At 40.4% G+C, this 21,852-nt stretch overlaps 1 protein-coding gene across 1 annotated transcript in view; it reads right to left on the minus strand.

Moving 5' to 3' along the window:
- The window catches only part of FER1L6 (fer-1-like family member 6), a 212,734-nt gene that overhangs the window by 25,815 nt on the left and 165,067 nt on the right, over positions 1-21,852 (minus strand). The window contains exons 33-35 of the mRNA XM_011949292.1: positions 18,398-18,525; positions 12,251-12,421; positions 2,685-2,928 (exon numbers count right to left, since the gene is read on the minus strand). Coding sequence (XP_011804682.1) covers positions 2,685-2,928; positions 12,251-12,421; positions 18,398-18,525 — 543 coding nt within the window. The remainder of the gene's footprint in view (positions 1-2,684; positions 2,929-12,250; positions 12,422-18,397; positions 18,526-21,852) is intronic.

Below are 21,852 nucleotides of genomic sequence, written 5' to 3' on the forward strand. Positions count from 1 at the left end.
AGGGAAATTAGACTAGTTCACAAGAAGACCCAGAGAACAGTCTTGGTCCTGGAGTAGGGGCTCCACCCACCCCCTAAAGATCTACAGATCACAAACATGGCTTCAAGGTACTGGAGAGGGTACATTTTTGGAGTTTGCTCCACAACTGTTTGCTAACATGCTGTGAGAGGGCCTGGAAAATCAGGGTGGCACTAAAAGTGAGGTGGTTCAATGGGCACAACGTCCATCCATAGGGACGTCTTTTGTCTTCTCATGGTTGCTTTAGATTTCTCTCCTACCTACACCCACCCGCAGGAAATGTCCTCTCATCCGCCATTCTACCAAAGAAGGTTGGTTATTCATAATAAAAACCACAGGTGGAAATGATACTCACAAAACAAGACAAAAATTGTTGAATAAAATATTAACAAAGTTTAGAATGGCCTAATCTGCTATAGGAAAACTGAACTTGTCTTTAAAAAAAAGGGGGCCACAATGCCCCATTTTACATGATGTGATTGTGATTATTATATATTGCATGCTTGTGTAAATGTTTTATTTATCGCATAAATATAAATACCTATTATGTACCCACAGAAATTAATAATAAAAATAAAGGGGCCACAAAAAATCTCCCAATGGCAATAATTACAATCAGTAAAAGTTGATAGAGACACACAAGAAATCAATGAATAAATCTTTGTTAAAGTTTAAGAAGCCAGGAACTAATCTTATGAACATAATTTCAGACTTCTAGTGGGCAAAAAAGTGGTAATTGTTTAATCATGTAGAATACTGACCAAAGAACTAAATTGACTTAATAGAGTATATTGTGAATAAATGTTTTTCTCAATATATCATTAATATCAATAATCTGTATGTAAGAACCTTCAATGAGTTTCTGGACTTGAAATAACAAGGTAAAAGGAAATCTTGGTATCAAAGTGGTAGGGGTCAACATAGTGTCAAAGTATCCTACGTATGGTTCAATACTTTTGATGCAGTGATCTCATGCCCTTAACTGGGCTCATTGTATCAAAAGGACTGAACCATATGTAGGACACTTTACAGCATCAAATGCATGAGCGAGTGATATGGTTTGGGTCTCTGTCCTGTGATCCCCAGTGTTGAAGGTAGGGGCTGGTGGGAAGGTGACTGGATCATGGGGGCAGTTTCTCATGGATGATTTAGCACAATCCCCCTAGTGCTGTTCTCGTGATAGAGTTCTCACAAGATCTGATTGTTTAAAAATGTGTAGCACTGCCAGGCATGGTGGCTCACACCTGTAATCCCAGCATTTTGGGAGGCCGAGGCGGGCAGATCACCTGAGGTCAGGAGTTCAAGACCAGCCTGGCCAATATGGTGAAACCCCAACTCTACTAAAAATACAAAAATTAGTCACGTGTGGTAGTACACACCTGTAATCCAAGTTACCCAAGAGGCTGAGGCAGGAGAATCACTTGAACCCGGGAGGTGGAGGTTGCAGTGAGCCGAGATCATGCCACCACACTCCAGCCTGGGCAACAGAATGAAACTCCATCTCAAAAAAGAAAAAAAAAGAAAAAAAACATGTGTAGCACTTCCCCACTTTCTTTGTCCTGCTCTGGCCATGTGAGTGCCATGCGGGCTCCCCGTTTGCCTTCCACCATGACTGCAAGTTTCCTGAGGCCTCCCCAGAAGCCAAGCAGATGCTACTATGCTTCCCATAGAGCCTGCAGAACCGTGAGCCAATGAAACCCCTTTTCTTTATAAATTACACAGTCTCAGGCATTTCCTCACAGCAATACAAGAACAGACTAACACAGTGTGACAGTACGAGAATTCTTCTGTATCATTAAAGTGAGTGTGATTTTTTTCCCTCACTCTAAACATATGGAAGCCTCTCTGGGAGTGTTATGTCCCAGGATGTTCACGTGGAAAATCTACTACTTGGTGTTAAAATAGGATAGTTACTGGTATAACATTTATGGGGGTAATTTGGGTTGTGTTCAATTATTTATGCTATATAATATTCACTTCAAGACTATTGCCCACCTTCTGACACAACAATTTTACTTCTGTGACCTATACTATAGAAATATCAGAAACACACAAATATATGTATAAGGAAGTTCATTGTAGCATTGTCACTACAAAAAAAAAAGAATACAATGTAAGTAAATGGCATAGCCATAAAAAGGCATATCATCACTAATCATTTCAAAGAACAAAGGAGAATCATTATTGGAAATTTTCAAAGCTGGACACAAAACTCTATAATTCTGTAAAAATGTGATATATTCTCAAGTCACACACAAGTGCAAGAAAATATGCCAGTGAATAGCGTGGTTGAATCTGAACTTGGGGATTATGAGTGATATTCATTCTTCTCCTTACTTTCCACTCTTTCTACCTATAAGCATGCTTCTTTTTTTTTTTTTTTTTTTTTTGAGACTGAGTCTTGCTCTATTGTCCAGGCTGGAGTGCAGTGGCACAATCTCTGGTCACTGCAACCTCCACCTCCTGGAGTCAAGTGATTCTCGTACCTCAGCCTCCCCAGTAGCTGGGATTACAGGCACCCACCACCACGCATGGCTAATTTTTGTATTTTTAGTAGAGACAGGGTTTCACCATGTTGGCCAGGCTGGCCTTGAACTCCTGACCTCAAGTGATCTGCCTGCCTCAGCCTCTCATAGTGCTGGGATTACAGATGTGAGCCACTGTGCCTGGCCACCATAGCCAAAAATATCACTAGAATCAGGATTTTCAAAAGAAGAGCAACAGCAGCAGGTATTTTGCAGGGAGTTACCAGTGTCCTCTTCAGTGAAGACAGTTTTTCCGGAAAAGACTTGGTTTCCTATCTGTATTTTCCCAGGGTGGAAGTAGGGTCCATCCAGCTTGTTGTCTTTGCAGAGCTTGGTGAGGATTTCAGTGGGTTTGGACGTGTCTCTCCAGGCATTGTATCCTTCTCTGAAAAGTGGAGGGAGGATACACTTTGAGGTCCCCACCAGAAGAACCACCCAGTATGATTTGTGCAGTTTCCTTCAGATTTAACTTGCTATTCTATGTACCCGGGGCTAGGGGTTTTGTTTTCTCTCTTTTCTGGCCAAACACAGCTTGCCTGAAAGGCGAGACTTCTGAGTAGCTTAACAGAAAAATCCTTTGAAGGTAGCTTTTTTGTTGTTTTGTTTTTGTGGGGGTTTTTTTGTTGTTTTTTTTAAGCAATGTACTTCTCATTTTTTAAAAATTGAAGTGAAATTCACACAACAAAATTAACCATTTAAAAGTTGACCAATTTAGTAGCATTTAGGATATTCCCAGTGAGGTACAACCATCACCCCTATCTAGTTCCAAAACGTTTCATCATCCCAAAAGAAAACCCTGTACCCAGAAAGCAGTTACTCCTCTTTCCCACCCCCCAGAGGCTCTGGCAATCACCGGTCTTCTTTCTGTCTCTATGCATTTCTTTGCAGGTTATATTTGTTTCGTTTTATTAAGTCCCTAGCAGACTTCAAGTTTCACCATGTTGGCCAGGCTGGTCTTGAACTCCTGACCTCAAGTGATCTGCCTGCCTCAACCTCTCATAGTGCTGGGATTCCAGACATGAGCCACCATGCCCAGCCACCTTACTTTTATAATTAGATGTCCCATAGCCAAAAATATCACTAGAATCAGGATTTTCAAAAGAAGAGCAACAGTAGCAGGTATGTCTTTAGTCATACTTTCTGTCTCTATGTATTTCTTTGCAGGTTATATTTGTTTAGTTTTATTAAGTCCCTAGCAGAACAGCCACTCGGCTGCTGTTATTCCAAGAGAAAAGCCAAACTCATCCTTTCAAGGCCTCTGCTTCTTCCCTCCCTTCTCCCTCCCCTACCACCTTGCCAAAATCATAGTATATATCCATGTCACAGATAAGGTCTTGATGTGTTGTTTCTCTAATCAGAGATAAGTTTTTAAATCTCCTCAACCTATTCTTTCCTTAAAAACTAGCTGTTTGGTTAAAATTACTAATTTGCAATGCAGCACTCCCTACAAACCAGGACCAAGATAAGCTTGATGTCTCTGCTCATTGGGACACCGGGTTCATCAGAATTTAAGTTGTTTAAGCATTTAAACAAATCAACATGGCTTATAAAATGGAGCTAACAAGTAGTTTCCTCACATTATGCCAGAGAATCCTGAAAAGGTCATCCAAGCCAGTTCCAGAGCCACACACAGGCCTTCCCAGAAATAGGCATGCTTGTCTTGTTTTAAAAACTTTTCAGTGAATAAAGGTTGCAAGTCCCCAAACAACTATACTGCTCCCTAACAGGTCAGCCAGGAAATTCTTCTGAACAAAAGATGTACTATTTTCCTGTGGTTTCCTTCCCCAATTTCAGAGTGAGAACAGCTAATCGCTGTCTGAATGGAATTCTCTCAGGCACTTGGAAAGCTATGTAAATCCCCCAAGAGGCATATGGTTCCACTAGGGACTGAAAACTAAACAGGCTCTCTAGGCTCAAGGCAGAACAGATCAGAAAGAGAGACTGTATGAAATCATGCCATGAAGGATATAGGCGCTCAGAGTCTGTTACAGTGTAAATTGGCACAACCCTCTGGAGGGCCATTGGGGCATATGTATTAAAAGTCCCAAAATGTGCATTCCTGTTAATGGAGCAGTCCACCTTGCTGCATAAATATTAAGTGAATTATCAGAGAGGTATGCAGTGGCTTTTGTATGAGAACATTCATAGCAACAATATTTGTAACAGAATAAAGAAAAATACAAATGCCCTAAAATTCAGGAAGGCAAATTGGTTTTACCATCTTGTAATTCCTATGATTGAATACTATAGATATATTGAAATAATGACTATAAAGAATATCTAATGATATAAAATGCTTGGGATATAAGGGTAAGTACAACAAGCAGGTTATAAAACCGCATGGATAGTAGAGTCCAGTTAGGGAGAAAATAGCATGGAACATATTGAAAATGAAATACTACACAAGAAGTTTTACATGAGTGGAATAATTTGAGAATTATTTTGTACTTTGTGTTTTCTAATATCAATGAGTGTGTCTTATATTTAATAAAAATATTTTTTAAATTACACCATACTCTTAATTTTTTTTAAGCTATCTGTACAACATGCTTTAAAAAAAAAAAAAAGCTGGTAGTCTATATTTTAAAATTAAGCAGCATTCAAAATATTTGTAAAAAGTGAGAGTTTGGGGGAGGGAGACAGAGGAACACCAAATTGAAACTATACACACAAGATCAGGCGAGCAATCACAGTACCTGGTTTTAACATGATATTAAGCAAAGAGGCACTAAAGAGGATAAGAAAGACAGTCTCAAATTTCCTATGCCGCTCCTCCCCCATTCCCTGGCAGTGGCCCTGTGGCATGGAGAGAGGATCTGTCCACTTAGGGAAGGAAGAGCACAATAATTTTCGGACTTTGGATCGGAACTCAGTGCTACCCTGTCACAGCAGAAACACACACCAGACAGAACTCAGAACTCAGCTGGTGCCCATGGAAGGAGCATTTAGACCAGCCCTAGCTACAGGCAAATTGTCCATCCCAGCTGTTGGAACCTGAGCTGAGTTTCAGCAAGCTCCGCCACCGCGGGCTAAAGTACTCTGGGGTCCTAAATAAACATGAAAGACAGTCCTGGCCACAGGGACTGAAATTCCTGTGCAAATCCTACTGCTATGCTGAGCTCGGAGCAAGTGGACTTGGGGTGCACATGACGTAGTGAGATACCAGCTGGGGCAGCCATGGGAATGCTCGCACCACCTCTCCCCTAATCCCAGGCAGCACAGCTCACAGGCCCGGGAGAGACTACTTCCTTCTGCTTGAGGAGAGGGAGATTAAAGAGGATTTTGTCTTGCACCTTGAACACCAGCTCAGTTGCAGTAAATACAGCACAACACAGAGTCTTGGGGCCTCCATTCCAAGCCCCAGCTCCCAGACATTTCTAGACATAATCTGGGCCAGAAGGGAACCTGATGCCTTGAGGGGAAGAACCCAGACCTAGCAGGATTTATTTCCTGCTGACTAAAGAGCCATTGGGCTTTGAATAATCAGCAGTGAGAGCCAGGTAATACTTGCCATTGGCCTTGGGTGAAACTCAGAGCAGTGCTGGCTTCAGGTGTGACCCAGCACATTTTCAGCCATGGTAGCGATGGGGAGAGATTCCTTCTGCTTGAGGAAAGGACAGGGAAGAGCAAAGGGGACTTTGTCTTGCAGCTTGGGCACCAGCCCAACCATCATGGGGTAGAGAACCAAGTGGGCTCCTGGGGACCCTGATTCTAGGCCTTGGCCCCAGATGGCATTTTTGGACCTGCCCTAAGCCAGAGGGCAGCCCACTCCCCTGAAGGGAGAGACATAGGCCAGGCAACATTCGCCACAAGTGAACATTGGCAGTAGTCAGGCAGTACTCACCATGGGCCTGGGGCAGTGGTGGCCATGGGGAGAGACCCCTCTGCTTGAGGAAAGGGGAGGGCTTTATCTTGTGGTTTGGGTGCCAGTTCAGCCACAGTAGAATAGAGCACCAGGTAGATTCCTAAGGTTTCCAACTCCAGCCCTTGGCTCTCGGATGGCATCTCCAGACCCATCTGGGGCTGGGGGCATGAGGGGAAGGACAGAAGCCTGGCTGGATGTGCCACCCATTGATTGAAGAGCCCCTGGGCTTTGAGTGAACATAGGTGGTAGCCAGGCAGCGGTCCACTGCACGCCTTGGGCAAGACTCAGTGCTGTGTTGGCGGCCACTTGGGTGTGTGTGTCACCCCTCCCCCAGCTCCAGGCAGCTGAGTGCAGAAAGATAAACCCCATTCGTTTGGGGAAAAGAGAGGAGAACAAGAGTCTCTGCCTGTAATCCAGGGAATTTTCCTGGACCTTACCCAAGACCACCCAGGCAATATCTCTATAAGTCTGCAGGAGCCACAGTATTACTGTGCTTAGAGTATCCCCTAATGCAGATATGGCTGCAGTAACCAAATATTTAGATTATAATACCCAAGTCCCTCCAAATATTTGGAAAGCCTTCCCAGAAAGGATGGGTACAAACAAGCCTAGACTGCAAAGACTGCAATTAATACCTAACTCTTCAACGCCCAGACACTGACGAACATCCACAAGCATCAGGGCCATCCAGGAAAACATGATCTCACCAAAATAACTCAATAAGGCACCAGTGACCAATCCAGGAGAGACAGAGATATGTTTCCTTTCAGACAGAGAATTCAAAATAGTTGCATTAAGGAAGCTCAACAAAATTCAAGATAACACAAAGAAGGAATTCAGAATCCTACTGAATAAATTTAACAAAGAGATTAAAGTGATTAAAAGGAATCAAACAAAATCTAGAACTGAAAAATGAAACAGACATACTGAAGAATGCACCAGAGTCTCTTAACAGCAGAATTAATCAAGCAGAAGAATTAGTGAGCTTGAAGTTAGACTATTTGAAAATACACAGTCAGAAGAAACCATCGAAAAGAATGAAGCATGCCTACAAGATCTAGAAAATAGCCTCTAAGAGGCAAATCTAAGAGTTACTGGCCTTAAAGAGGAGGGGGGTGGGGAGAGAGAGAGAGAGAGAATGAGATCAGAGTAGAAAGTTTATTCAAAGGGATAATAACAAAACTTCTCAAACCAAGAGAAAGATATCAATATTCAAGTACAAGAAGGTTATAGAACACCAAGCAGATTTAATCCAAATAAGACTGCCTCAAGACATTTAATAATCAAACTCCCAAAGGTCAAGGATAAATTAAGGATCCCAAAAGCAGCAAGAGAAAAGAAACAAATAACATACAAAGGAGTTCCAATATGTCTGGCAGCCGACTTCATAATGGAAACCTTATAGGTCAGGAGAGAATAGCATGACACATTTAAAGTACTGAAGGAAAGTAAACTTTTAGCTTAGAATAGTACATCTAGGACAAGTATTCTTTAAATATGAAGGCGAAATAAAGAGTTTCCCAGGCAAACTCTGAGGGATTTCATCAACACCAGACCTGTCCTATAAGAAATGCTACAAGAAGTTTTTCAATCAGAGAGAAAAGGATGTCAATGAGCAATAAGAAATTATATGAAGGTGGGAAGCTCACTGGTAATAGTAAGTACACAGAAAAACACAGAATGTTATAACACTAACTGTGGTGTATTAGTTATTCATATCTTAAGTGGAAAGATGAACATATGAACCAACCAAAAATAACTACAACAACTTTTGAAGACATAGTATAATAAGATATAAGTAGAAACAACAAAAAGTTAAAAATCAGGGAGATAAAGTTAAAATATAGAGTTTTCATCAGTTTTATTTTTGCTTGTTATTTTGTTTGTTTATGCAGTTACTGTTGCCAGTCTAAAATCATGGGTTATATTATTTTCAAGCCTCATGATAACTTCAAATAAAAAAAAACAACAGATACACAAAAAATAAAAAAGCAAGAAATTAAAACATACCACTAGAGAAAATCACCTTCACTAAAAGGAAGACAAGAAGGGAGAGTAGACAGCAAAAAACATCAAAAAATTTTTTACATCAAAGAAGTCCTTACTTAACATTGATAACATTGACTATAAATGGACTAACCTCTCCAATCAAAAGACACAGAGTGGCTCAATGGATAAAAGACACAAGACCCAATAATCTGTTGCCTACAAGAAACATACTTTACCAATAAAGATACACATAGACTAAAAATAAAGGATTAAAAAAAGATATGCAAATGGGATACAAAAAAACAGGAGTAGGTATACTTATTATAAGACAACATAGATTCCAAGACAAGAACTATAAAAAGAGGCAAAGAAGGTCATTATGTAATGATAAAGGGGTCAATTCAGCAACAGGATATAACAGTTGCATACACATACACCCAACCATGGACCACCCAGATATATAAAGCAAAGAGCTAAAGAGAGAGATACACCCCAGTACAATAATAGCTGGAGATTTCAACACCCAACTTTCAGCACTGGGCAGGTCATCCAGAGAGGACACCAAATAAGAAACATCGGACATAATCAGCCCTGTAGACCAAATGGACCTGATAGATGTTTGTAGAACATTTCATCCAACAGCTGCAGAATACCCATTCTTCTCCTCAGCACATGGAACATTCTCAAGGATAGACCACACTTTAGGCCACAAAACAAGTCTTAAATTTTTTTTTTATTTGAAAGTATATCAAGTATCTTCTCTGACCACAATGGAATAAAACTCAAAATCAATAATAAGAGAATTTTGAAAACTATACAAACACATGGAAATTAAACAATATGCTCCTAAATGGCCAGTGGCACAATGAAGAAATTAAGAAAGAAATTTAAAAATTTCTTGAAACAAATGAAAATGGAAACATAACATACCAACACTTACAGGACACAATGAAAGCAGTACTAAGCAGAAAGTTTATAGCAATAAGCACCCACATCAAAAAAGTAGAAAAACTTCAAATAAGTAATGTAACAATATATCTTAATGAATTAGAAAATCAAGAGCAAACCAAACCCAAAATTAGTAGAAAAAGAGATAATAAAGACCAGAGCAGAAATAAATGAAATTGAAATGATAAAAATGATGAAAAGATTAACAAAATGAAAAGTTGGTTTTTCAAAAAGATAAACAAAATTGGCAACTCTTTAGCCAGGCTAAGAAAAATGGGAGAACTCCTAAATAAATAAAATTACAGATGAAAAAGGAGACATTACAACCAATACTGCAGAAATTCAAATGATTATTAGAGGCTACTAATGATATGTTAGAAATAAATTGGAAAATTTAGAAATATATTAGCAAATAAATTGGAAAACCTAGAAGAAATGAATGAATTCCTAGCAACATACAACCTACCAAGATTGAGCCATGAAGAAATTCAAAACCTGAATAGACCAAAAACAAGTAATGCAATTGAAGCTGTAATAAAAAGTCTCCTAGCAAAGAAAAGCCCAGGATCCGAGGCTTCACTGTTGATTTCTACCAAACATTTAAAGAAGAACTAATACCAATCTGAAAAACAGAGAAAAAGGAAATACTTCCAAAGTCATTTTACAAGGCCAGTATTACCCTGAAACCAAAACCAGTCAAAGACACATCACAAAACGAAAACTATAGGCCAATATCTCTGATGAACACTGACGCAAAAATGTTCAAGAAAAATTTTCAACAACATACTAGCAAACCAAATTCAACATCATTTTAAAATGATCATTCATCATGATCAAGTGGAATTTATTCCAGGGATGTAATGATCATTTGACATACACAATCAATCAGTGTGATACATCATTATCAACAGAATGAAGGACACAAACCATATGATCATTTCAATTGACACTTAAAAAGCATTTGATGAAATTCAACATTCCTTCATAATTTACGAAACTCTCAAAAAACTGAGTATAGAAGGGACATAGCTCAACACAATAAAAAACCATCACAACAGACCAACAGCTAGGATTACACTGAATGGGGAAAACTGAAAGCCTTTCCCCTACAATCTGAAACAAAACAAGGATGCCCACTGTCACCACTGGTATCCAACACAGAACTGGAAGTCCTAGCTAGAGCAATCAGATAAGACAAAGAAATAAAGGGCATCCAAATTGAAAAGGAGGAAGTTATGCTTGTGGGTAGATAATATAATCTTATATTTGAAATAAAAAACTAAAGATCCCACAAGAAAACCATTAGAACTGATAAATTCAGTAAAGTTGCAGGATACAAAATCAAGGTACAAAAATAAGTAGCATTTTTATATGCCAACAGTGAACAATGTGAAAACAAAAATCAAGAAAGTAATCCCATTTACAATAGCTACAAATAAAATACCTAGGAATAAACTTTAAGAGAGAAAAGATCTCTACAATGAAAACTATAAAACATTGGTGCAAGAAATTGAAGCGGATACAAAAAACCAGAGACATATTCCATGTTCATGGATTGGAAGAATCAGTATTGTTAAAATGTCCATACTACCCAAAGCAATCTGCAGATTCAGTGAAATCTCTATCAAAGTACCAATGACATTCTTCATAGAAATAGAAAAAACAATACTAAAATTTACATGGGACCACAAAAGACACAGAATAGCCAAAGCTATTGTAAGCAAAAAAGAACAAAACTGGAGGAATCACTTTACCTTCAAATTATGCTACAGAGCTATAGTAACCAGAAGAGCATGGTACTGGCATAACAACAGACACATAAATCAATGCAACAGAATAGAGAACCCAGAAATAAACCTGTTCATCTACAGTGAACTCATTTTCAACAAAGATGCCAAAAAGATAGAGAAAGGACAGTCTTTTCAATAAATGATACTGGGAAAACTGGATATCCATATGCAGAAGAATGAAAGTAGACCCCTATGTCTCACCATATGCAAAAATAAAATCAAAATGAATTAAAGACATTAGGTTAAGTAAAATAAACCAGGCACAGAAAGACAAACTTTGCATGTTCTCACTTAAACCCTTGAACTCATGGAGATAGAGAGTGGATAATGGTTAATGAGTACAAAAATATATTTAGATAGAATAAGATATAGTATCTGATAGCACAACAGGGCAACTATAGTCAATAATTTATTGTCTATTTTAAAATAACTAAGAGTATAATTGGATGTTTATAATATAAAGGATAAACATTTGAGGTGATGGATATCCCATTTGCCCTGATGTGATTATTATGCATTGTATTCCTGTATCAAATATGTCATATACCATGCACACACACACACACACACACACACACACACACATCTATGTACCCACAAAAATTAAAAATACATTTGAAAAAAGAGTGAAAGTTGGGTCAGTTCTTCCTTCATTTGTAAAATGTGGATAACACCTCAAAGGGTGGTTTAGAAAATTCAATGAGATACTCCATGTAAAGTGTTTTATCAAAAGTACATGAGCGTTATAATTAGCTTGGACACTGGCATTTGTATTATATTAATTCTTCTTCTTCTAGCATTATTCTCCACCAAGGGAACCTTATTTCATTTCAAGGCACATCTGACTCAGTGAACACATACATCTAGCTCTTGACTCTTGAACCTGCCCTTGGTTCTCAATCAGAGCTGCCTCCCCAGTCACCATGACTCTCAAAGGCACTGAACAGAGTCTCCCCAACAGCAGCCAGCTCTGCTGATGTGGAGCCCATTTGAGACATTAAAGGTGAGCCTGGTCTGGCCTTCCTAGAGATGGACAACTGGGATGCAGAGTCTGGAGCCCTGAAAGCTACAACAGCTTCAGAATACCAAGTGTCTCCCGGGTAGAAAGAACTTACATCTCATACTGGCTCTGCAAGCCACAGATGGCTCGGTGTTTGCTGTAGAAGCGGTTCTCCAGGTCGATCTTGGTCTCACCAATAAGGTCATCTGTGCCAATCATGTCATGGTCATAGATCAGGATGGAGAGCAGGGACTCCTTTGGGAATGTGGCTTGGATCTCAAATGACCTGTGGTCCAAGCAGAGACTTCAAGAGTCAGTAACATTTGGTGACACAGGGAACCATTCCCAGCTTCACTTTTAGCTAGCCCGCTATTCATGTGAAGTCATGAAACACTCAGCAACTCAGTTAATACTTAGCAGATATTTGTTTAGTTTAATTTTTCATTGCAGTACAAACAATCTTCAATTCTGTTATCAATTTCAAATAGCCAATAATCTCCCGTTTTCATGGGCCACATCTTGTAGTCTTCAACTAGGGTGATGGAGAGGAAAAACTTTGGATTTTGATTTCAAACAGGACTGATTTTTAATTTTGGTTTTGAATCTGCAACTTCCTGATTGTAAAACTTTGGGAAAGTTATTTAATTCATCTTAACCTCCATATTATAAATGAGTATATATGTCTTCTTTATAAATTTAGCATAGGGTTTAAAGGCAGTATTATTTCTATAAAACACGTATTTTACTTTCAGGCATTCAACTGGTGCCCAATATGTTGCCATTCCCCTTCCCCTCCATTATTGCTTCATCAACAAATATTAGCTACGTTTATTTTAAATGAAAACCTTACCAAGGATGAAAAATTATAAAAACAGAATTGCAAGACCAAAGTGCTGTCTCTACAAGACTATGAGCCCCTTGAGAACAGGGACCTGCCTTTCTTTTTTTGGTTTCTGCATTGCTGGAGCCTGCACTTGACCTGCAGAGAGTACACACAAAATAAATGTTTCTGTGACCCATACGAGATCTCAGAAATCACCATATCCAATCCCTTCATTTTACAGATAAGGACATTGAAATCTAGAGAACACTCGCGACTTGCCCAAGATCATCAATCAGGCCAATCTAAGTGCCAGGGTCCTAATTCCTAGCTCAATGCTCCTTCCATGAAACCACACCAATGCAAGTTGTCTCAAGGAGCATTAATGCTGTTGGATTTCCTGTGATGATAAGTTATCCATGCTACTGAGTTCCTGCATTGGGACTGGTACTTGAAAATTAAATGTTAAGCAAAACTCTACATTATAGGGAAATGCCTTCCTGAAAACAAAATCAAGGACACAACAGTATTCTCCAGCTGTCTAGACTGTCTGCTCTGGTACAGGATGGGCTGGGCTGGAAGCAGTGGACAGAAAGGAGGGGGAGCAAGGAGAATGCAAGCCCATTATTTCCCTGCATGTCCACAGGGCTGTCTGGGCTGCTGCCCTCATGGTCAGATCCACTTAGCCCTGACACTCACTCCCCAGTGAAGCAGGCACAGCAACTGCAGCATGCCCAAGCCAATTAACCCTCCTCAGAGAGAAAAAAGCAGAGACGCTGGACAGCTCCAGTGATTGTAACTGACAGAAGCGGCTCTAGCAGGCCAGGGATATGGTTGTGTGGGAAAGAAATCTGTATTCCATCTGAAGGCACAGTATTGCCTGCCTGAGCTCCAAGATTTACATTCTAAACTGTAATTGATACTCTGCAGGTGCATCACAAGGAAGCCTCCAGCCATGTGCCCCTGAGCCATCACCATTACTGTCACTGGAAGGACTTATTAAGGGTTTAACTCCTGCTGGCAACCATGGTAGAAGACTTAATCACCCTGGCCCATCTCCCCAAGCTGTGGGCCCACATATTAATCTCACCTAAATTTCAAACAAAGCTGTCAATAAAAGTTACCAAAAACAGGGTCGGGCACGGTGGCTCACACCTATAATCCCAGCACTTTGGGAGGCCGAGGCAGGTGGATCACTCGAGGCCAGGAGTTCAAGACAAGCCTGGCCAACATGGTGAAACCCTGTCTCTACTAAAAATACAAAAATTAGCCCAGCATGGTGGTGGGCGCCTGTAGTCCCAGCTATTTGGGAGGCTGAGGCAGGAGAATAGCTTGAGCCTGGCAGGCAGAGGTTGCAGTGAGTCGAGATCGTGCTACTGCACTCCAGCCTGGGCGACAAGAGCAAAACTCCATCTCAAAAAAAAAAAAAAAAAAAAAAAGTTACCAAAAACAGCCCACTATGGTTGAACTTCCAGTCACCCAGGGAAAAATTAGCCTTATACCAACTTGTCAATGAGGTACTATCCCTAGATGCAAGGGTAGTTTGGGAAAATAGAATGCATCATGAAATGGGCCAAAACTGAGACTTGGTGAAAGAACGAAGAGCCTCTGAGCTTCAGAGGAACGATGTTCCATTGTTCATTTGGTCATTCATTCATTCTTTAAAGTATTCATTTGTTCATTCAGTATTTATTGTGTGTCTACCACATGCCAGGCACTGCAGTTTTTAAGAGATAAGTAAAACAATTTCTTTCCAGTGGGGAAGGCAAATAAGAATATGGCTAAATCAGGTGGCAGAGCTCCAAGAGAGTTATAGGCAGGGTGTCACTAGTACACCTGTCTAGGGAGGGGTGACTACGGAAGGTTTCACAGAGATGACTCTTTGACTGAGCCTTGAGTGCAAATGGAAGTTCTCCGTGCTCCAGATCTGCAGAACTTCTAATCCTAGCCATTTTCCCAACCAGGTCAAGCTCCCTGATCATACAGGCAATTTTATATCTGCCTGATTTTTTTTTTATTCCCTGCCTCCTCCATAAGGGCATAGGTTCCATGGAAACAGGGTCATGTACCCTTTATACCTCTCCAGTAGCTGGCACATAGTCTGTCACCAAAATGACAACCTGATTGGAAAGAAAAAAACATTTGCAATCTACTCACAGGGTGATGGTGAGTTTCATGTGTCTACTTGACTCGACTATAGTCTCCAGTTATTCAATCAAACACTAATCCAGGTGTTGCTATGGTGGCATTTTGTAGATGTAATTAACATCCACAATTAGTTGACTTTAATTGAAGAAGATTCTCCTTGATAATCTAAGTAGGTCTTTTCTAACCAGTTGAAAACCCTTAAGAACAAAAACAATAATCTCATAATAAAGAGGAAAAGCAGTATATATTGCTACGGGTCAAATTGTGTCTCCACCAAAAGACAAGTTGAAGCTCCAGATCTAGCACCTCAAAATCAGACCTTATTTGGAAGTGAGGTCTTAATAGAGGTAATCAAGCTATAATGAGGTCATTAGGATGGATTCTAATGCAATATGACTGGTGTCCTTGTGAAGAGGAAAACTTGGCACAGAGACAGATGTGCACAGAGGGAGATGATATGGAGAGATGCAGGGAGCAGGCCACGTGGAGATGAAGGCTGATATTGGAGCAATGCATCTACCAGCCAGGGAGCACCAGGAATTGCCAACAGATCACCAGAAGCTGGGAGGGAGGCAGGGAATAGAGGTTCCCTTGCAGCCCACAGGAGGAAGCAGCCCAGAACATCACACTTTCAGTATCCCAAACTGTGAGAATGAATTTCTGTTGTTTCAGCCACCCAGTTTATGGTACTTGGTTAAGGAAGCCCTGGGGAATATTCTCATTCTCTCTCTCTCTCTCTCTCTCTCTCTCTCTCTCTCTCTCTCTCCTCTGCTAGGTCCCTTCCTGTGGTGGAACCTTGATTGATACCCACAGTTCCTGCCACATCACATCCTCCTTACACTCTGAATTTTGCAGGGCAAAGAACACCCATCCCTTCCCACCCCCTCAACACTTCCAAGATGGTCTTATGCCTTCCCAGGGTCTTCACAGGACTTGCAGCAGCCTATGGTAATCACACATTTATTTGATGTTCTCTCAATATTCGTGGGCACCTTGAAGGTACAGACTGTGGCTTGGTCCTCACTGTGTCCCAGCACTTAGCAGTGTGCCTGACACATGGTGGATTCCCAGTAACTGTGAGGAATAAATGAAGTTCTGCAGGTGGGCAAGAAAAGGAAAGGCATGTCATGGTGAGGGCACAGCAAGGACAAAGTCCTGCAGATGTGAATGAGTAAGGGGAGGTAGAGCTGGTTTATTAACCCATTGTTCAATTCCTTAGGATCTCATTTTGCTTTATGGTTAATTATCAAGGTGGTGGAGACAATTGGAAACATTCTGGGAAACCATAAGAGCCATGAGGAAGAAACTGTCAAAGCCTACAGACATGCACCATATCAAGATGATGTGGAGATAGGGCCCCATTAAATCCCACGGACAACTGACTGGCATTTTGTCCATCTAGCCACCCACTGACCCATGCACCCATCCATCCATCCATCTATCTGTCCTTTCCACAAATACATATTGAGCACCTGCTGTGTGCCAGGTCCTGTCCTAGGTGCTGGGGATATGGCGTTAACCAGACTAGACTAAGTCCTTGCTCAAATACTTCTTACATTCTAGTGGGGAGATGGGAGATGGCCAATAAATCCATAAACATCTAATCCATGTCAGAGGCTAGGAAGAAAGGTAAAGCAATGCAAGATACCAGGGCACCAGGGTTTGGAGGCTGTGACACCCTCACACTGATACTGAGACGCTGAAGTTATGAGGAAGGATTCCACAGACCCCAGGTCAGGCACAAGAATCCTCTACTCTCCCTGCTGGAACACTGTGGGATTGTGCTGGCAACTTCTGTTCCTAAGTAAAAATTAAATACATATCCAACAAAACATCCACATCTGGAGAGCTTTTGGATGAGGTGCTGCAATATCAGAGGTAGGAGGGAACATTTACTTCATCATCCTCTTGTTTGCCATAACCATATAGCAGGTAGTAAAACAAGTCTAGTTCACGGCACTGTGGTGAAAGTAGCTCATAAAAAGCGTGCCAAGCGGTTGTCACACTGAAGCACTAGTTACATAAGTGGCAGGTGACGATAAAGGTCATCTCTAGATGAGGGAAGCAAGGGTAAGTTCCCCTAGCACTGTCATTCTCATTAATCTGGACAGGCAAGATCATTTATTGCCCTCATTTCCTCAGGAGCAATAAAATGTAAGAAGCTAGTGCTGATTAAATGTCAGAGGCTGCAAAGTGATCACAGATGTGTAAATGAATTTAAATGGGGCCAATGGAGATTTTATCCTATGTTCCTGCTTACTCAAGAAACTCAAGAAAAAAGAAATTAAACACACTAAAGATGTATCTGCTGCTACCACAATTACCAAGGTGGAGAGGAAGGGAGCTAATGTGTTCTGAGTGTCAATTGTGTGCTGGCATAGCCAATGTGATGTGCTAGATGCTTTACACATTTAATCTTCTAAAGGAATCTGAGATTTAGGTGTCACTGTGGCTGCTTTGCAGGTCAGGAAAACTAGGAACAGAGAGGTCAAGCCGTCTGCACAAGGTTGTAGAGCTTGTATGTGGCAGAATGAAACCCAGGCCACCTTGATTCCAGAGTGAACGACGGGTGTACAAACTCAAACAGGGAACAGCAATGCATAGCACATCCTATTATAGGATCAGTGAGCATGGCAGGGTTGCTGTGAGCGGGCAAATGCCTAGTCCCCTTATGCAAATGCAGTAGCTTTTAACACTTTACAGGAGAACAAAGCACAACTTGAGGACAGAGTTCAACTTTTTGACCTCAGGAGTCACCTCAAATGAACCTCAAAATGATATGATGGAAAAATCCCTTTAGTAGGAGACAAAAGACTAAACTTCTGGCCCATTATCCCCCAATTGTGTCATTTGAGCTTGAATATGTTTCTTAACCTCCCTAGACCTTGGCTGCCTTGTTTATAAAATGGAAATCTCTGCTCTGTTCAAAAGCACAAGGCTGAATCCAGTGACCCTGCAAGATGCCTATTAAATCTAAAATCCAGAAAATGGCAATTAGAGAGCTGTGGGTATCTATTTCTCTACTTAAGTTCACAAAGAAAAAGTAAAAGAAAAAAATTATAGTAAAGAAAGCTATGGGTAAGGAGATCACTAAGTACCACCAAATTCCTCAGGGGACCATGGAAGAATTCAACCCTGCTCCATGGACATAGGTTTGGTTGGTTTTTACCAAGAGCAGAAGCCAGCATTTAACCTCCTGGCACCATTTCACCCAGGAACACACACATGCACACACCATCCCCACAGAAACAGGCGCAGAAAGGACAATAAAACACAGCCCAGATGGCCACTGACCTTCCAAATACTGGGTTCAGTTGTTTGGGGATGTATTTATCACGGTCTTTGATTTCTGTCTTGCCAAGCTTGATCACAATGTAGGGATCTGATTTGCCATCTGGATCAGCTGGACTAAGATTAAATGCCTGGAAAGGAAAAAGAAAATGTCTTTGGCTCAATAGCTCTCCACGTTGGTTGTACACTGGGATTACCTGGGTGCTTTCAAAAATGCTAATGCCTGACTTCTGTCTCTAGATAGTCTGATTTAATGGGCCAGGGCTTTGGGCTTTTGAAAAACTCCCTAGATAATTCTAGTGTGCAGACAAGGTTAAGAGTCACTAGCATCTGCATTTTGCTGTTAAAAAGAAAAATTACTGGCTTTGCCCAAGTTCAACTTTCTCTGGAGTCATCTCCTCGGTTGGAAAGAAGCTCTTGGCACAGAAAAACGAGAAGAATGCTGGACCGGGAGGCAGAAGGCATGAGTTTGAGTTCTAGTTCTACAGTCATGCACCTCTTTATGATGTCTTGGTCAAGGACTGACCACATGTACTAAGGCAGTCCTGTAAAATTATAATGGAGCTGGAAAATTCCTATGATCCAGGGACATCATATCTGTTGCAGCGTTGTAGTGCAACACATTACTCACATGTTTGTGGTGATGCTATAAGCAAACCTACTGTGCTAACAGTCATATAAGACTATACAATCACGTACAGTACATAATACTTGACAATGACAACAAATAATGATATTACTGGTTTATTTACTATACTATACTTTTTGAACTTTAGAGTGTACTTTTTCTATTTATTATAAAAAAGTTAACTGTAAAACATCCTCAGGCAGGTCCTTCAGAAGGCATGCAGAAAAAGGTGTTATTATAAGGGATAACAGCTCCATGCATGTGATTGCCCTTGAAGACCTTCCAGTGGGACAAAATGTGGAGGCAGAAGACAGTGATATTGATGATCCTGATCCTGCATAGGCTTAGGCTAATGTGCGTGCATGTGTGTGTGTGTGTGTGTGTGTGTGTGTGTGTGTGTGTTTACTTTTTAACAACAAAGTTTAAAAAGTAAAAATAAAACAATTTAAAAATAGGGAAAAGCTTATCGGCTAAGGATGTCAAGAACATATTTGTATATAGCTGAACAATGTGTTTGTGTTTTAAGCTAACTGCTGTTCTGACCAGAGTCAAGTTAAAAAACCTTAAAAGTCTATAAAGTAAAAAAGTTATAGTAAGCTAAAGTTAATTTATTATTGAATAAGGACAAATGTATTTTATAAATTTAGTGTAGCTTAAGTACACAGTGTTTCTAAACTCTACAGTAGCAAAGAGTAACATCCTAGGCCTTCACGTTCACTCACCACTCACTCACTGACTCACCCGGAGCAACTTCCAGTCCGGCAAGCTCCATTCATGGCAAGTGCTCTAGACGGGTGTACCTTTTTTTCAAATCTTTCATACTGTATTTTTACTGTAACTTTTCTATGTTTAGATACACAAATACCATTGTGTTACAATTGCCTACAGCAGTCTATACAGTAACGTGCTGTACAGGTTTATAGTCTAGGAGTGCAATAGACTATACCATCATGTAGGAGGCCATACCATCTAGGTTTGTGTAAATACAGTCTGACACTTGCACAACACTGAAACAGCCTAACAACACATTTCTCAGAACGTATTCCCATTGTTAAGAGACACATGACTATATTTCTTTTTTCTCTTTTCCTTTCAGACAGTATCTTGCTCTGTCACCCAGGCTGGAGTACAGTGGCGAGGTCTTGGCTCACTGCAACTTATGCCTCCCAGGCTCGAGTGATCCTCCCACCTCAACCTCCCAAGTAGCTGGAACTACAGGCATGAGCCACCATGCCCCACTAATTTTTCTATCAGAGATGGGGTCTCACCATGTTGCCCAGGCTGGTCTCAAACTCCTGAGCTCAAGCAATCTGTCCACCTTGGCCTCCCAAAGTGCTGGGATTACAGGCATGAGCCACAGCACCTGGCCTTACTACATTTCTAAGTAGTGTGTGATATTGGGCAAGTCATGTCGACTCTCTGAGATCTACCTGTAAAATCATGGGGTGAACCTGAAGGCCCTTCCCAGAACTAATGGTCTCTGAATCCATGACCCTGTGACTCTTGCATTTAGCACTGACCAGTTGAATGATGATCTGTTTCTGAGAGTAAAGTCTGATTCCAGACAACCTAGGCCTTAAACTGTCAAAGGCAAATACTTTCTAAAGAAAGGCCAGAGTAGGAGGATGGTAAGAAATGGTATCAAAAAGATGGAAAAACTCTGTGGCAATGAAAGCTGAGAAACAATTCCATATTTAGGACTCTATCCTGTAGATAGAATAGTGTGAGCCTCTAAAGCTGTACGTTCAAGGATGTTCACTAGAACACTGTTTAATAGCCAAAAATTATAAGCAATCTATTTGTTGATTACTTGGGAATAAATACAATACAAAACAGTCCTTCCCATTTCTTCTTGTCACATCAGCCAATTTTAATTCTTTACAAAGCAGTTATCTCTGACACGAATGCTGTTCACTTTTCTGTTCCTTTGTTTATTTTTATATCTTCCTAATTCTCACATCACCCTCAACTAGTATGTAATCTCCATGAGAGCAAGAGCACTGTTTATCTTGTTCATTACTTTACCTCTAGGACATAGAACAGGGTCTTCCTAATATTTATTGGATAAATAAATGAATACTACATTTATTCAAGAAAATGCTATACAGCTGCTAAAAGGAATGAAGACCTGTACATACTAATTTAGAAAAAAATGACCCATCTATCTTGTTAAGTAAGGAAAAAAAAGAGGTGGGGAAATTTGATTTCTTTCTTTATGCAAGTTTTAAGTAGCATTTTTTTTACTTGTTAGTGTTCTTTTAATTAAAAGATTTGATAATTTAATCAATTAAATATTAGTATGAGAGCAAACCACACATAATCAAACTACTAGAAATATGAATGAAAAGTATCGACTGTCCATAACTAGTGAATTTGCCTAGGGCTGCCACCTTCTGACTCCCTGTTTGTTCAAGTCCCTCCTGTTCTCAAGTTCCAGCCCATGGCCTCCCTCCCCCATGCTACCTCCTGGACAGAAACCTGATCTGTTTCTCTGGCCTTTGCCTAGAAGGTACTAAACACATAAAAGGTGTGCAGTAGATATTTTCTGAATGAATACATGAATAAGGAGATACATCTTTCTCCAATCTCTGTAGTTCACAGAAATTCTTCCTTCTCCTTCCTACTGTTCATACTATTTTTGGATTCCCCAAACTGTATCTTAGAGAACTTTAACTCTGTAAGATATTCTGTAGTGGGGAAAAAGATAAGAGGCAAAAGTTTAGAAAATGCTGGTCAATTTTTCCAGTTTTTGCCCATTCAGTATGATATTAGCTGTGGGTTTGTCATAAATAGCTCTTATTATTTTGAGGTACGTTCCATCAATACCGAA

This window comes from Colobus angolensis, unplaced genomic scaffold (genome assembly GCF_000951035.1).
Source record: "Colobus angolensis palliatus isolate OR3802 unplaced genomic scaffold, Cang.pa_1.0 Scaffold295, whole genome shotgun sequence".
Classification (NCBI taxonomy): domain Eukaryota; kingdom Metazoa; phylum Chordata; class Mammalia; order Primates; family Cercopithecidae; genus Colobus; species Colobus angolensis.